Genomic DNA, 17,310 nt, shown 5'->3' with positions numbered 1-17,310 from the left:
TGTACTTGACTGCTCGTGTGTTTCACATCCCACAGTTTCTCATATCTCCATCTTTTCTTCCCCATGGCAGGTCTTGGAAAGCGGTTGCGTTTTCAGTTCAGAGTGGGCCACTGGGGAAGGGGGTGCCAAATACACTGGCTCCTGCTTACAAAAGGGAGGGGGGAATGGTAGGGTTGCCGCCTTAGTTCTGGCAAAATTCAAGGCAGGGCAGGGCGGTGATTTTTCTTGTGAAATCCCAGAGGGTGGGAATTCCTCCAGACCCATTTGCACCCTTAATTCTCTGCACAGCGAAATCTGTTTTGCAGATCAAGCGTTCCTGGTTATGCTCCCCGACCCCTATTCCAGTTCTGTTTTCCTTTTACATGATTTTTATTACTTTTTTTTTTTAAGATATAAAATTCTTCAAAATACAGTGTTACCAAAGGGGATCTGATGGCAATATACTGAGTCCATGTACAATTACAGATCACGGTCGAAGAAACGCAGACATATAACGAAACCCAAATAAATAAACCGCAGGCATGTGAATGCAAGGAAGGTAGCAACAGGAGCTATTTTTGCATAGACGTAATGGTTAAACAAGACAAGGTGACAAAACATGGAGCCTATTATACCAAGGGAAAGGAATTAACATATTCCAATGCCCTGATTCGCTATATCAGCCGTATTTGTTTCTGGGCTGAGCGAAGTCCTTGTTCTTCTTTACTTACAAAAGAAATAAAGTCAGGCCAAACAAGTATGAAAGAATCCTTTTTTCCTTTAGCTCCCAAAGACTCTCAGCTTATTAGCTGTTTTTTTCCAGCAAGGGACCAGAACCCTAACCCTATAGTAACCCTAACCCTATAGTAAGATTGGCCCCATCTCAGTCCCCCGCCATCTTGGTTCTTTGGGCTGCACAGAATCGTGTTTGCTGCAATATCCAGGAAAGGCCTCATCCAGACTTCCTTTTGTGCAAAGATTCTCGCCATAGGTCTGCGCTTTAAAGCATCGTGTCCAAACACTTAATTTTTTTTGGCCCTGGGGATTTCCCCCAGGACTTTCCCACCGAATCGCACTCAAAGTGCGAGGCAAAAAGGAAGTGTGGATGAGTTCTCTCTTACGGTAACTTTTCCAGCAGACGGAATGCCTACCATTAAGTTATTATCGACTGGTGATCTCATTAAGCCAGAAGGAAGGCAGTTCAGCCATTCACACAAGATTATCTCCACGAGGATTCAGAGTGTGCAGGATGCCAGTGTCCCTGCCCTCCAGGATCTTGTCTGGACTGGATAGTGCCCACTCTGGAAAGTGGAGATGAGGTGGTGTTTTGCTGATTGGTGCATAAGAGGAACAGACACCCTCGGGAGCAGACACTCCTTCGTTGGAGGTTTTTTAACAGAGGTCGGGTGGCCATCTGTTGGGAATTCTTTAGCTGCATCGCAGGGGGTTGGACTGCGATACGGTAATCTTTATTGTCATTGTACCATACAAAACAGCGAAACTGAAAAAGTCTACATCAGACATTCAAAAGCCAACAAGCCTGCTATCCCAGCCTGGTTAGCCCCCTAAAAACTCTGATACCCCATAATTAAATACAATACACTCCCATAGAGACTACCTTGCACTGCGTTTAAAACCAAAATCGCATTTGGATCGAAACTGTTTCTCAGGTGGCTAGTCCTGGCCTTTATAACCCTATACCTTCTTCCAGAAGGCAGAAGCTGAAAGAGATCATTTCCGGGGTGCGTACTATCCTGCGCTATCTCTGCAGTTTTCTTATGGCACCTGGAAGCGTAGATTTGATCCAAGGTGGGAAGAGTGCACCCAATTATTCTCTCCGCAGTCTTTACAACCCTGAACAGCATTGTTTTTTCCCTGACCGCGCAGCTCCCAAACCACACAAAGAGACCATAAGTTAATACACTCTCAACAGTACAATGGTAAAATGCCATCAACAGGTCCTTTGAGAGATTGTTTTTCTGGAGGACTCTCAGACTAGAGGACCTTTGGGGGTCCCTTCCAACTCTACCATTCTAAGATCAGACTAGCCCTGCAGCTGGATCAGACCAAAGGCCCATCTGGTCCAGCATCCTCTTCCCCACGGTGGCCGAGCAAACGCCTCTGGTTGCCAAAAACAAGACATGCTCACAGGAGCGCACTCCCGCTTTTGTTTCCCAGAAACTGATCTTCATTTAGCCCTTGTGACCAGAGGCCACCAAAAGCCTCCAGCCAATTCCTCCAGGAATCAGTCTAATTCCCCTTTAATGGTATCCGAGTCTGTGGTCCATGGTCGCATCCCACACCCTCCAACGTTTTTCTCTGATGAAAATAGGGACGTCCTAAGCAAAAGCGATGTGGGTGGCGCTGTGGGTTAAAACACAGAGCCTAGGACTTGCCGATCAGAAGGTCAGCGGTTCGAATCCCCGCGACGGGGTGAGCTCCCATTGCTCGGTCCCTGCTCCTGCCCACCTAGCAGTTCGAAAGCATGTCAAAGTGCAAGTAGATAAATAGGTACCACTCTGGCGGGAAGGTAAACGGCATTTCCGTGCGCTGCTCTCGTTCGCCAGAAGCGGCTTAGTCCTGCTGGCCACATGACCCGGAAGCTGTACGCCAGCTCCCTTGGCTAATAAAGCGAGATGAGCGCCGCAACCCCAGAGTCGACCATGACTGGGTCCCTTTACCTTTTAAGCAAAAGCGAGGCTTTCCGGGATCAAATCAGAAACTGGGAAGGCTTCTGTAATTCCAGGGCTGTCCCTGGAAAACAGGGGCACCTGGAGGGTCTGGCATCTTCTGGTAGTCAATCTTGCCATTTGGCTATTTGCCGTGTCTGGGATTGTGTGCAATGCAAACAACACAGCAGACCGTACAAAAATTGAGGCTCGCATAGTGTGTCTGAGAGATGGTGGGTGGGGGAATTTAATCACTGGGCTATGCCCCAGAAGTTCATTTTTTATGGGATGCAACTTCCCCCAGGTCTTCCTGGGGCAACATGATATGGCAGGACTGGAAGAGAAAACCCAGCTCTTGTGATCTCCTGTTGCCCGGCTCTGACGTCCGTCCCGACAAAAGCTGACAACGGCGCCGTGGCGGTCTCTGCTCAGGCCCTGTATTCAAAATAGCTGTCTCGGACTTCTCTCTCTTGCGAGGTCACCCTCTTCCCCGAGGGGAAAGTCTGGTATGTCCGCAGGTTCTCCGGAGACACGCGATGGAGGTGCCACAATGTTTTGGCGCTCAGCGGCGGGCTGGAGGTCAAGGGGACAACAAGCACACAATGGGAGAAATCGGTTACATGGCTGATGGCTGAGAGTTGAATGCAGAAGGGATAATAATAATGATTAATAATAATAATAATAATAATAATAATTAAAAAAAAAATTATTTTTATCCCGCCCTCCCCAGCCGAAGCCGGGCTCAGAGAGGCTAACAATAATAAAAGTAACACAGCATTCTAAAATCAATTCATTTTAAAATCAATTCAAAATTAAATTAATGGCAACCATTGGGCTAACGTTCGATGAGGATTACAGAAGGAGGGGGTCAGGCTGTGCCTTGGCCAAAGGCCTGGTGGAACAGCTCCGTCTTGCAGGCCCTGCGGAAAGATGTCAAGTTCTGCAGGGCCCTAGTCTCTTGGGACAGAGCATTCCACCAAGTCGGGGCCACAGCTGAAAAAGCCCTGGCTCTGGTTGAGGCCAGCCTAACCGTCCTGTGGCCTGGGACCTCCAAGATGTTTTTATTTGAAGACTGTAAGGTCCTCCGTGGGACATTCCAGGAGAGGCGGTCCTGTAGGTACGAGGGTCCTAGGCCGTATAGGGCTTTAAAGGTTAAAACAAGCACCTTGAACCTGATCCTGTACTCCACCAGGAGCCAGTGCAGCTGGTATAGGACCGGGTGAATGTGATCTTGCAGCAAGGACCCCGTAAGGAGTCTCGCCACGGCATTCTGCACCCGCTGGAGTTTCTGGGTCAGCCTCAAGGGCAGCCCCACGTAGAGCGAGTTACAATAATCAAGTCTGATGATGCTGTTATAGGAATTCTAAGGTCTTATGTATATAAAATGAATGTTCATAGATGTGCAAGGCAAACACATACATAAGTATATAAACCACATGTCTGATACAGGAGAACAATCCTGAAGCCATTTTGACTCTCCCAAATTGACCTCAAATATTTCTCTGCAAGGAGGAAGGAAATGGGGAAAGCTTTCCAATTGTCTTTGGACTGTAGGGGCTTACGCCTCCTTGTAAATACAGTCTGGCAAGTATCTGCTCAGCTGAGCACACTATCAATATGCGTAAGAGATATAATACTACTACTACTACTACTACTTATAATAATAATAATAATAAATACCCCATCCATCTGGCTGGGTTTCCCCAGCCACTCTTAAAAACACATTAAAACATCAGACATTAAAGACTTCCCTAAACAGGGCTGCCTTCAGATGTCTTCTGAACGTCAGATAGAGATTCAGGAAGTATTTAGCATCTCAAAGGAATGGCCAGGCTACCCAGAAAAGGCAACCAAGTACAGTGGTACCTCGGGTTAAGAACTTAATTTGTTCTGGAGGTCCGTTCTTAACCTGAAACGGTTCTTAACCTGAGGTACCACTTTAGCTAATGGGGCCTCCCGCTGCCGCCACACCACCGGAGCACTATTTCTGTTCTCATCCCGAGGTAAAATTCTTAACCCGAGGTACTATTTCTGGGTTAGCGGAGTCTGTAACCTGAAGCATATGTAACCTGAAGCGTATGTAACCTGAGGTACCACTGTAAGGCAATATCAGGTATCCTGGCAGACAGAAGACACTCAAATTTCTGCTGTAGACCGCCTCCTTCTGTGATGTATGTATGATGTTTTTGGGGGCAGTCTTGAACTACAGGGGAGGCAATTTCAATAGTCTATATAAGGGCTTGTGCACCATTGTTCTGGGTTCCTCCTCCCTCCTGCGTGTGGTGAGTGAGGACCCTGTTGCAACAGTTTAATAAAGATCAGGCTTACTAGCCGCTTTGCTTCTCAATATACTCTGGTTGGCATGGCCGTCTTAAGCATATAATAATAATAATAATAATAATAATAATAATAATAATATCTTTATTGTCATTGCCCCCTTCGGGGACAACGAAATTACTTGACTGCTCCATAAAAACACTAATTAAACAATACGGTATAATACAGCAAGGGAGATTAGATGACTTTCAAAGTCCGGGCTTCCCATTCAGGGCCGAGATCGCTCTGGAGAAGAAGCTGTTCTTAAGACGGCTCGTTCTTGTCTTCATCGTCCTGTATCTCCGTCCCGACGGCAAGAGCTCGAAGAGACAGTGACCAGGATGCGATGGATCTTTTACTATGTCCAGTGCCTTCCTATGGCACCTTGTGGCATAAATCTGCTCTAAGGTGGAGAGTGGGCAGCCAACAATGCTCTCTGCTGCCTTAACAACCCTGCACAACCCCATCCTGTCCTGGGTAGTACAGCTTCCGTACCACACACATAAGCCATAAGTGAGCACGCTCTCAATGGCACAGTGATAGAAGGCAAGCAGCAGTTTCTGCGGAAGATGGTTTTTCCTTAGTATTCTCAAAAAGTACAGTCTCTGCTGCGCCTTCTTCACAAGCCCCCTTGTGTTGACACTCCAGGACAGATCCTCTTGTAATTCAATGCCCAAAAATCTGAACGTTGTTACCCTCTCCGGCACCATGGTGCAAGGTTCTCTCTGCCTCTCCCCCCCCCCCCCCCGTTTCCCAGAGTTTTTTTAGGGAGGACAGTGCTGCCGGCGGGGCTGGAGGAGGCGTGCAGCGGCTGGAGGGCAGCTCCTCCAGCGGGGAAGAGGTGGAGGCTGGACGTGGCGCCTCCCGGCTCAGCTGGCCGCTTTGTGCCCCGGTGGCAACGGTAGATGGAGGCTCTGGGTGCGACACTGCTTTGGTGCAGCATGGCGGAGGTGGGCGAGGGCAGTGAGCTGATGCCGGGAGGCACCGCGTCCAGCCTCAGCCTCTTTCCTGGTGCCCTCCAGGACTTGGCGCCCTGACCCACTAGTCTCTATGGATAAGACGCCCCTGCTGGTTGGCCTCTGTTTTTTTCTCCTTCCGATAGGGAACCTAAAAAAGGACTCCATGTGGGCTCTTGGGTACCCCATAAGGGGAAAAGGAGCAGTTTTTTCTTATAACAATGGGAATCCCAGAGAGGAACTTCATCTGCGCCCCTGGAGGTTATGGTGGAATATTCATTCCAGCCTTGGATTTTTAGTTTTTGCATACCTATATCAATCATGTTAAGAAAGACCAACACACACACACACACACACACACACACACACACGATTGGGTTGGGGAGGGGGAAACGGTCAACATCCCCATAAGAAAACTATGATTTCTTATGTGTCCAGTTCTGGGCACCACAGTTCAAGAAGGACACTGACCAACTGGAACGTGTCCAGAGGAGGGCAACCAAAATGGTCAAAGGCCTGGAAACGATGCCTTATGAGGAACGGCTAAGGGAGCTGGGCATGTTTAGCCTGGAGAAGAGGAGGTTAAGGGCTGATATGATAGCCATGTTCAAATATATAAAAGGATGTCACATAGAGGAGGGAGAAAGGTTGTTTTCTGCTGCTCCGGAGAAGCGGACACGGAGCAATGGATCCAAACTACAAGAAAGAAGATTCCACCCAAACATTAGGAAGAACTTCCTGACAGTAAGAGCTGTTTGACAGTGGAATTTTCTGCCAAGGAGTGTGGTGGAGTCTCCTTCTTTGGAGGTCTTTAAGCAGAGGCTTGACAACCATATGTCAGGAGTGCTCTGATGGTGTTTCCTGCTTGGCAGGGGGTTGGACTCGATGGCCCTTGTGGTCTCTTCCAACTCTATGATTCTATGATTCTATGATTTTTCCAATGAAGTAAATAAATCAACCTTTCTATTGACAGCATGCCCCTTTTAATATGGTAGTAGTAGTTTAGGATGCCTCTTTGCTAGAGATTAGCAGAGTCTGCAAAAATCAAACATTTTCATAGTGTTTCGATTCATAACTTGGAAAAGGTTTATTGAGGAAGGATTGCCTAAAGCTGCCCTGAGTTCCCTTGGGGGTATAAATGCAAAGAAATACTAATAAAGAACAGTTTCCATGGGGAGAAAACAAAACGTGCCACGGAAGTTCTCATTCTCAAATTGAAAAGCAGGACGTAAATACCTGAAATAAATCTCGTATGCTCTGAAAAAAAGAAAAGAAAGAAAGAAAGAAAGACCCCAGTTGGAGCTCCCTAAACTTCAGGGCACTAAAACTAGGGCTGGGGACCACACAATGGGCTCAAGCTGCAGATGGGTAAGTCTGCCAACTTCCGTTTCAGTTTCTCTCTTTTTTTTGTTTAAATAATATTTATTACTTTCCAACAATTTAGACATTACATAGGAAAAAAAAAATAAACAATACAATACAATACAAAAACAATACCTAACACTAAACTAACAAAAACAATTTAAACTAAGAAAACAAAACAAAAACAATTTAAAACACATCAAATAGTTTCAATCTTTCATTCACTTATTTCCATGACCTCCTCAAACCTCCCTTTTTGTATTCCACTTCTATTAGTTGTTTCAGCAATTCCTTTCCATCTTCCTCTGTTTTCTATCCTATAATTATCTTAACACATTTTAACCTTATTTTTCCCTTTAATTCTCTATTAATCTATTTATACTTAATTCCTTATAACATTTCTACTAAAGCCATATAACTTCATTCCAACATTTTTCTAACACTCATTAATTTTACAATATTTCTGTAAATAGTCTTTAAACTTTTTCCAATCTTCTTCCACCGACTCTTCTCCCTGGTCTCGGATTCTGCCAGTCATTTCCGCCAATTCCATATAGTCCATCACCTTCATCTGCCATTCTTCCCGGGTGGGTAAATCTTGTGTCTTCCAATACTTCGTGATGAGTATACTTGCTGCTGTTGTGGCATACATAAAAAAAGTTCTATCCTTCTTTGGCACCAATTGGCCGACCATGCCCAGGAGAAAGGCCTCTGGTTTCTTCAGGAAGGTATATTTAAATACCTTTTTCATTTCATTATAGATCATCTCCCAGAATGTCTTAATCCTTGGGCATGTCCACCAAAGGTGGAAGAAAGTACCTTCAGTCTCATTACATTTCCAACATTTATTGTCGGGCAAATGATAAATTTTTGCAAGCTTGACTGGTGTCATGTACCACCTATAAATCATTTTCATTAAATTTTCTCTTAAGGCATTACGTGCCGTGAATTTCATGCCTGTGGTCCATAACTGTTCCCAGTCAGCCATCATTATGTTATGTCCAACATCTTGTGCCCATTTAATCATAGCTGATTTCACCATTTCATCCTGAGTGTTCCATTTCAACAGCAAGTTATACATTCTTGACAAATTCTTAATTTTTGGTTCTAACAATTCTGTTTCCAATTTTGATTTTTCCACCTGGAAACCAACTTTTTTGTCCAAATTGTATGTCTCCATTATTTGATAATAATGGAGCCAATCTCGCACTCTATTTTTCAATTTTTCAAAACTCTGCAATTTTAATCTGTCTCCATCTTGTTCCAGAATTTCCCAATATTTCGGCCATCTGGCCTCCATATTGAGTTTTTTCTGTGCCTTCGCTTCCATTGGTGACAACCATCTTGGGGTTTTCCTTTCTAACAAGTCCTTATATCTTATCCAGACATTAAACAATGCTTTTCTGACAATATGATTTTTAAATGCTTTATGTGCTTTTACCTTATCGTACCACAAGTATGCGTGCCAACCGAATACATTATTGAAACCTTCTAGGTCCAACACATCAGTGTTTTCATGAAGCAGCCATTCTCTCAGCCAGCAAAAAGCAGCTGATTCATAATAGAGTTTAAGGTCTGGCAGGGCAAATCCACCTCTTTCTTTGGCATCAGTTCCGTTTCAGTTTCTCATTCCGTCTTAAATTCTCTTCTTCACACTGCCACCACAGTTTGCGATTATCTTTAAAAGTATTCACAAGCAGGCCAAATGGACGAAATATTGGGAAATTTTGGAACAAGATGGAGATAGACTGAAATTGCAGAGTTTTGAGAAATTAAAAAACAAAGTGCGAGACTGGCTTCATTATTATCAGATAATGGAGGCATATAACTTGGATAAGAAAATTGGTTTCCAGGTGGAAAAATCAAAATTAGAAACAGAATTGTTAGAACCCAAAACTAAGATTTTGTCAAAGATGTATAACTTGCTGTTGAAATGGAATACTCAGGATGAAACGGTGAAATCTGCTATGATTAAATGGGCACAAGATGTTGGACATAATATAATGATGGCTGACTGGGAACAGTTATGGACCACAGGTATGAGGTTTACGGCATGTAATGCCTTAAGAGAGAATATTATGAAAATGATATACAGGTGGTACATGACACCAGTCAAGCTTGCAAAAATTTATCATTTGCCCGATAACAAATGTTGGAAATGTAAAGAAACTGAAGGTACATTCTTTCACCTTTGGTGGACGTGCCCAAGGATTAAGGCTTTCTGGGAGATGATCTATAACGAAATGAAAAAGGTATTTAAATATACCTTCCTTAAGAAACCAGAGGCCTTTCTCCTGGGCATTGTCGGCCAACTGGTGCCAAAGAAAGATAGAATTTTCTTTATGTATGCCACAACAGCAGCAAGAATACTCATTGCAAAGTATTGGAAGACACAAGATCTACCCACCCTGGAAGAATGGCAGATGAAGGTGATGGACTATATGGAATTGGCGGAAATGACTGGCAGAATCCGAGACCAGGGAGAAGAGTCGGTGGAAGAAGATTGGAAGAAATTTAAAGACTATCTACAGAAATATTGTAAAATTAATGAATGTTAGAATGATGTTGGATAGAAATTAAGTGGTTTTCAGCTGTAATACTATAAGGGAATATGAAAAATGGATTATTAATCGGTAAAAATTTAACGTTACAATATTTTAAGATTAAAGATTAGGATAAACAAAGAGGGTAAGGATTTGCTGAACCAACAAACTGAACTGGAATACAAAAAAGGGAGGCGTGAGGAGGTCCAGGAAACAAGCTAATGAAAAATAAGTAATGGAAAGATTGAGTTGTTTTTAGCCATTTTTATTTTTGTATTTCTTTCTTCTTTTGTTTTTCTTTTGTAACACTTTGAAAATCTTAATAAATATCTTAAAAAAAAAAAAAGTATTCACAAGCATCTGCCATCATTTAAGCCAGCATTTCTCCTTACATGCAAGTCTTTTGGAGTAATTTTGCACAATATGAAAGTGATCTCTCCAAATAAAATGCATTATTGTATGTTATTTTTGTGAATATATACACATCTTTATGGAGGGGGGGAACGTTCCCTGAATATGCTTCTGTGCTTGCTCTAGTTATCTCCTGCTTGGACTACTGCAATGCACTCTACGTGGGGCTACCTTTGAAGGTGACCCGGAAACTACAACTAATCCAGAATGCGGCAGCTAGACTGGGGACTGGGAGTGGCCGCCAGGACCACATAACACCAGTCCTGAAAGACCAACATTGGCTCCCAGTATGTTTCCAAGCACAATTCAAAGTGTTGGTGCTGACCTTTAAAGCCCTAAACAGCCTCAGCCCAGTATACCTGAAGGAGCATCTCCACCCCCATCGTTCTGCCCAGACACTGAGGGCCTTCTGGCGGTTCCCTCACTGCGAGAAGCCAAGTTATAGGGAACCTGGCAGAGGGCCTTCTCAGTGGTGGCGCCCTCCCTGTGGAACAGCCTCCCACCAGATGTCAGAGAAGAACAACTACCAAACTTTGAGAAGACATCTGAAGGCAGCCCTGTTTAGGGAAGCTTTTAATGTTGAATAGGTTATTGAATTTTAGTGTTTTGTTGGAAGCTGCCCAGAGTGGCTGGGGAAACCCAGCCAGATGGGTGGGGTATGAATAATAAATTATTATTATTATTATTATTATTATTATTATTATTATTATTATTATATTATTATTATTATTATTATTATTATTATTATTATCTTGGCTGGAGAACTGCCCTGCAAAATTGGGAGAGTGGAAATGTCAAAGGATGGCTGTATCTTGGGGGCTTGTCTTGTCTTGGAAAGCGGGGAACAGGTAGGATCACGTTAAAATGTGAACTGGGCCGAATTTCTCCCTCTTTCCTGTTTGCCAAACAAGAAGCAAAATACAAACACAATCCAATAACCAAAACAGACAAGCCGAATTTCCTAAGATCAGCTCACATTTCACCAGCCAGAGAAAAACAAACACCTTCTACCTTTTCCTTTGCTTCGCTCGTCTGCTATTGATCGGCACGTCTTGCCTCTTCCCAACTCTGACTGTGTCTTCCAGGTGGAATTAAAGGGGTCCAGTCAGGCCCCTTTAATTCCAATTTCTTGTCTTATAGATCCAAACCTACAGCCACAACTGTTTGGGGCTGCCTTTCTGATCTGTTTTGCTTTCCTGAAAATTGCTTTTCAGAACCTGCTTTGTGCATGAATGCTTCTGGCTCAGAGGAGGCTTTTTTTTTTCGTTTTTAGAGAAAAAGAGTGGAGAAAAAGGGTCAGCATTTGCCCCTGTGGGCGGGAGAAAGGACAATGCAAGGACACAAGTTAAGATATTCCCTGCAGACAGACTCTCAGTGGAATCTGGCCAGTGGAGAGGTTGCAGAGCATAGCTGGGATATTTTGTTAATAATAATAATAATAATAATAATAATAATTTTATTATTTCTACCCCGTCCATCTGCCTCGAGAAACAACAGAGTGTGATCCCAGGAGTTAAACTGCCTGAGAATCACAGCGCCTGCTGTGGCTGCAGAGAACGTTAACTCGCAGCTGCTGTCTCCCATGTTGTTTTTGCTGCAGTTGCAGCACCAAAGTGACTTCCCCAGGGGCGCAAACCTGGGCAGCGTGCATGGAGATCCTGGGCTGCCCAGATGGCAAGACCCCCCCTTCCCTCGGCCTGGCTGATGTGTTCCAAAGGAAAGCCGAGCAAGACGTTTGGCACCAGCTTGGCTGCAGGAATTGCTGGAAGGAGGAGTACAAGGCACCATCCAACTGCCTTAGGGACTCGACTCCAGATTTCTGTAGGGCAGAGACGTCCAACTCCCGAGACACTGCGATCTACTCATGGAAAAAGAAACTGGCAGTGATCAGGTCAAAGTTGTTGAGCTTTTTTTTGTGTAAAATGTTGAGCTTTCTTTAGGGGAAAAAGGAATAAGTCAATAAGGGAACAGCCTCACAGCGGGGAGATGAAAGATGAAGAGGTAAAATCAGTTCTGATTAAATGGGAATAGATGTAGGTCATAACATTATGATGGAAGAAAGATTGGAAAAAGTTATGGAAAACATTTAAAATTTACAGATTGTTCCCTATTGAAGGAGAATTACATGAAGATGATGTACAGATGGTACACGACACCAGTGCAGTTAGGGGAAATGTACAAAACTAGTTCATATGTTGGAAGTGTAAGGAAAAGGAGGGGACATTTTATCATATGTGGTGGGATTGTAATGTAATTTAAAAATTTTGGGAAAGGATATACAACGAATTGAAGAAAATGTTCCATTTAACATTTGTTTAAAAACCTGAAGCATTTTTGTTAGGGATTGTAGGGAAAGACCTTCCCAAAAAGGTGAAAAACATCTTCATGTATGCGACAACGGTCGCGAGAATTCTAATAGCACAGGGATGGAAGACTGAAGAAACCCCAACTTAAGAATCATGGCAAGAAAAATTGATGTACTATGCAGAACTGGCAAAATTGACATATAAGCTACGGGACAAGGACTTTAAGGATGAATAGGAACCTTTCACAAAGTATCTGAAGACGCAACAAAGCGAACTGGACTCCTTGGCAGGTTTTGAATAAACACTCACAATTTTTTTACTGATAATAATCAGCTAAACAGTTTGAGGATCTATACAACTTTGTAACATGCAGAAAACAGCATTATTGGAGAAACCAAAGACTGGAACTGAGGGAAGTCAGGGGGGGGGGGAGGAAAAATGGGGGGGGAATAAGGATATGTTTTTTGAATAATATGTTTTGTTATAACTTTGAATAAAAAAAATCACCCCCCCCAAAAAAGATAAAATGTTGAGCTTTCTTTAGGGAGAAAAGGAATGAGTCGCTCTCACCAAAAGAACGATCAGGGAACAAACAGCCTCACAGTGAAAACTACGTATTCCGTTCTAATGATCATGCACTGTTGCAGGAATTTATGTCTAGGTTGGGGGGGGGAGGTTGCCCCTCCAGCAGATATCAAGCACATGCAGCCCACTACCAAAATCAGCACAATCGCTTTTGTGACTTTTGTGATTTGTCCCCACAAAACACTTCATCACAGTTTCTTCCTATCTATTCAAAGGGCCTCTGCTGCACGATACCAAATGTAAGAATTCACTGATCAATGTATTTATGCACTGGCTCACCGGGAAAACTTCAGAAATTCCTATAGACATGTGAGCTCAGCTACTCAGCAGCCCCTCTGCCTGAGGGATAATTCCTGGCATCCTGATACCTGAGTGCCAGACAGGTAGCCATTCCAGAAATAACAAACCCAGATGAAGACAAAAGGGTGTGATGAACTTGGCTGGAAAACAGGGAAATATCTCTTTTGTTCCACTTGATGGGTGTTTGGTGGAGGGCAAGGGGAACCATGGGGCAGGGTCCAGGATGCTCAGATTCCTGCCACCAGACCTCCCCTTTCATGATGTAACCGTGATGTATCAGTGATATAGTTTGGGGGGTTGTAACATGGGGATTAGCAGCTAATAAAAGTTTGGGGGCTCTCTTGTTCGGGGCTTCCACCTTGTTCCACCTGGTGGCAGGTGGGAGTCCTGTTGCGACAGTCTTCAGTAAAGACCAAGCCTACTGGCTGCTGTTTTGCTCTGGTATTCCTGGCTGGTGTCCTTGATGGACCAACAGCCGGACCCGGTATAAAGCAACTTCTTACGATCCTAAGGCAACGTGTCCGAGGAAGGGAGCCTAGACGAATGGGCCCTGTTTAAAAGGTTAAGTAATTAATTAAAACTATCTACAGCTCACCCTTCAACAATAACGGACACAAGGGTGGGGCACATAATTCAAAACCACCACCCTAATTATAAAATAATATTGCTACCTACTTTCAACCCATGTGCCATTCTCTGTGATATGTGCAGGATCTGTGCGTCACCAGTCGGTGGCTGAAGCAAAGCCACGCTAGAGCATCAATGCTGCCCCTCCCACAGGGGCTGGTCACTAGGCACACATAACTACGCACTAATAAATGCTTTCTGCCCATCCACTGTCCACCAGCCCCTATTTTTTCCAGAAAAGCTCGAGGACTCAGTGTGGTGGAACTGCCACGCTGAGCCACCAGAGGGCAGTCACGAAGCACAAGATGGTTCAGAGTGCGAATCGGCAGGTCGCATCCAGAAGTCATTCTCACAGCAGTGGCCACAGGGAGAAGCGTTGTGGTCAAAGCCAGCATTGGAAGACTCACACAAATAAACTCAAAAGGTGCTCCCTTCCCTGTTTAGTCGCTTAGTCGTGTCCGCCTCTTCGTGACCCCCTGGACCAGAGCACGCCAGGCACTCCTGTCTTCCACTGCCTCCCGCAGTTTGGTCAAACTCATGCTGGTAGCTTCGAGAACACTGTCCCACCATCTCGTCCTCCGTCGTCCCCTTCTCCTTGTGCCCTCCATCTTTCCCAACATCAGGGTCTTTTCTTTTTTTTTTAAATAATGTTTATTAAAATTTTCAAAAATACAGAAAGTAAAAAGTTAAAATACATTCAGAACCTTATTTTCATATAACCACTTTCTGGGACTCCCCCCTTCCCCCACCCCTATCATATTCCTGTTTCATATTGTTGGCTCCACAAGCTCTCAATTCTGATTAAAAACTTAATTTGTTTAGACCATTGTTCGAATTTAAAATTTCTACACTCCTCATCAATACCCTTAATAAAAAACCAAAAATTTCTTTCCCAGGGTCCACCCCATTTTTATTCCACAATTTCCCTTTTTTCTGTAATAATAAAGACACCCCACATAATAGAAATATCAGAAATAAGAAATAAAAGGTATAATAGATGAAACAAAACCAGTTCAAAAAAAAGAAATTGACAAGCCTTTGGATTTTAGTTCTCCCCCTCTGTCCCCGGTTTAATTTCCCCCTGACCACCAAACCATGTTATCCGCCTGGAATTCTTACAGTCCATAAATCGCCTATTTTCCCCCAACTCCTTGCTGGTTTTTTTTTTTTTATTTTTTTCCTTTCATAATTATTTATCAGGGTCAACATCAGGGTCTTTTCCAGGGAGTCTTCTCTTCTCATGAGGTGGCCAAAGTATTGGAGTCTCAGCTTCAGGATCCGTCCTTCCAATGAGCACTCAGGGCTGATTTCCTTCAGAATGGATCGGTTGAATCTTCTTCAAAAGCATCCATTCTTCGGCGATCAGCCTTCTTTATGGTCCAGCTCTCACTTCCATACATTACTACTGGGAAAACCAGAGCTTGAACTATACGGACCTTTGCTGGCAAGGTGATGTCTCTGCTTTTTAAGATGCTGTCTAGGTTTGTCATTGCTTTTCTCCCAAGAAGCAGGCGTCTTTTAATTTCGTGACTGCTGTCACCATCTGCAGTGATCATGGAGCCCAAGAAAGTAAAATCTCTCACTGCCTCCATTTCTTCCCCTTCTATTTGCTCTCTTCCCTAGAGCAGAACAAACAGAAGCTACCAGGATGAGTTTGACCAGACTGCGGGAGGCAGTGGAAGACAGGAGTGCCTGGCGTGCTCTGGTCCAGGGGGTCATGTAGAGTCAGACGTGACTAAACGACTAAACAACAACAACAACAACGAACCAAGCTGGCTCTGCTCTGTCTGCAAAGTCGGAGGCAGCAGTGCTTCTGAAACCCCCTTACTGGAAACCACAGGAGGGGAGAGGTCTGCTCTTGTGTTCACAATCTGTTTGTGGGTTTCCCAGAGGCATCTGACTGGCAGGAGTGAGACAGGATGCTGGGCCCCCATTGGCCTCACCCAGCTACAGGGTTGATGTTCCCTTCCCTCTTTTGCTCGCCTGCCATTCGAGAGGAACACATCTCCTCGCCCCAAGACAGCAGGCAAAACAACAGCTACGTCTATCGGCCGCGGAAGCCCAAGAAACGCTGCCCTCTCCAGATTACGGATACCCAAAAACACGCAGCTCGTTCCCTGCCAGCACAAATCCACAAGGGTAACCTATGTTCTCTGGCAGAGCAGCGTGCCCTAGAAAATGCTTCGGAGAGCCAATCATTCATGAATAATGCCAGCCTGCCCCAGAGAGGTCGCTTTGCAACGGCAGGCTGACTGGCAATACTGAATGCGCCATTTAGCTCTCCCAGACAGGCACATAAAATAGGCAATTTTTGTAGGGATGTTAAAAGCAGGAATGGTTGTGTCACTGGCACATCGTGCTCTCATCCTGCCAGTCTGCTATTTTGGCACAGCTGTTCGGTTCAGGATTGCCAGTGCTTTTGTCCGGGAGGGTTTGGTTATACCTTCAACAGTTGTGTGGCATAAACGTGGCAACAGAGCAGCGAGGCAAGCGAACCCTGCTCAGTTTCCCCCAGCAGCTGCCACAGGAGCGGTGCCAGAAAATAAAGTTGCTATTATTATTTAATGATTTATCAAATCTGCATACCGCCAAAGACCCGTAGATCTCAGGGCCGTTCGCGACATAAAATTACGATATAGAAAACACAAAAATACATGATAAGAAATAAGAACAGGGACAAACCAACACATATAAAAGGGCACCAGATGTCAACCAGCCAAAGGCCTTATTGGAGAGGAGCATTTTTGCCACCCTCCGGACCTCTCGTGGAAGAGGCAGATGAAGAAGGGCCTCAGAAGATGATCTCAGGGTCCAGGTCGACAATCCTCAGTCAGATTAACAACCCAGAGAGGTTTTTCCTCCCTCTCTCCTAACATGGGAACTCGTGAAGCTGAATGTTGGGAAATTGAGAATGGATAAATTGAAGGACTTCTTCACGCAACACATAACCTATGGAACTCCCTGCCTCAAGAGGGAGTGATGGCCACCAACCTGCATGGCTTTCAAAGAGGACAAATTCATGGAGGAGAAAGCTTTCAATGGCTCCTGGCCACAATGGCTCTGCTATGCCTCAAAAGTCAGAGGCAGCCAGTTGCTGGAAAATGCTCGAATCCTTCTTTCAGGTTTCCTGCTTTGGGGCATCTGCCTGGCCACTGTGAGAACAGTAGGCTGGACTAGGTGGGCTCCCTCTGGCCTGATCCAGCAGGACTTTTCTGATATTCTTAACCTTTGTCATTGCACTGCAATAACCGTCTCC

General features: G+C 44.5%; 1 protein-coding gene across 1 annotated transcript in view; it reads right to left on the bottom strand.

The window, feature by feature from the left end:
- Positions 1-2,870: 2,870 nt before the first annotated feature.
- CIMIP2C (ciliary microtubule inner protein 2C) overlaps positions 2,871-17,310 on the bottom strand; it is a 39,363-nt gene continuing 24,923 nt past the window's right edge. The window contains exon 4 of the mRNA XM_081001201.1: positions 2,871-3,221. Coding sequence (XP_080857327.1) covers positions 3,077-3,221 — 145 coding nt within the window. The 3' untranslated portion in view covers positions 2,871-3,076. The remainder of the gene's footprint in view (positions 3,222-17,310) is intronic.

This window comes from Podarcis pityusensis (assembly GCF_964106645.2).
Source record: "Podarcis pityusensis genome assembly, chromosome: 3".
NCBI lineage: Eukaryota > Metazoa > Chordata > Lepidosauria > Squamata > Lacertidae > Podarcis > Podarcis pityusensis.
Note: the sequence above shows the minus strand (reverse complement) of the source record. Positions and strands in the feature narration are given on the sequence as shown.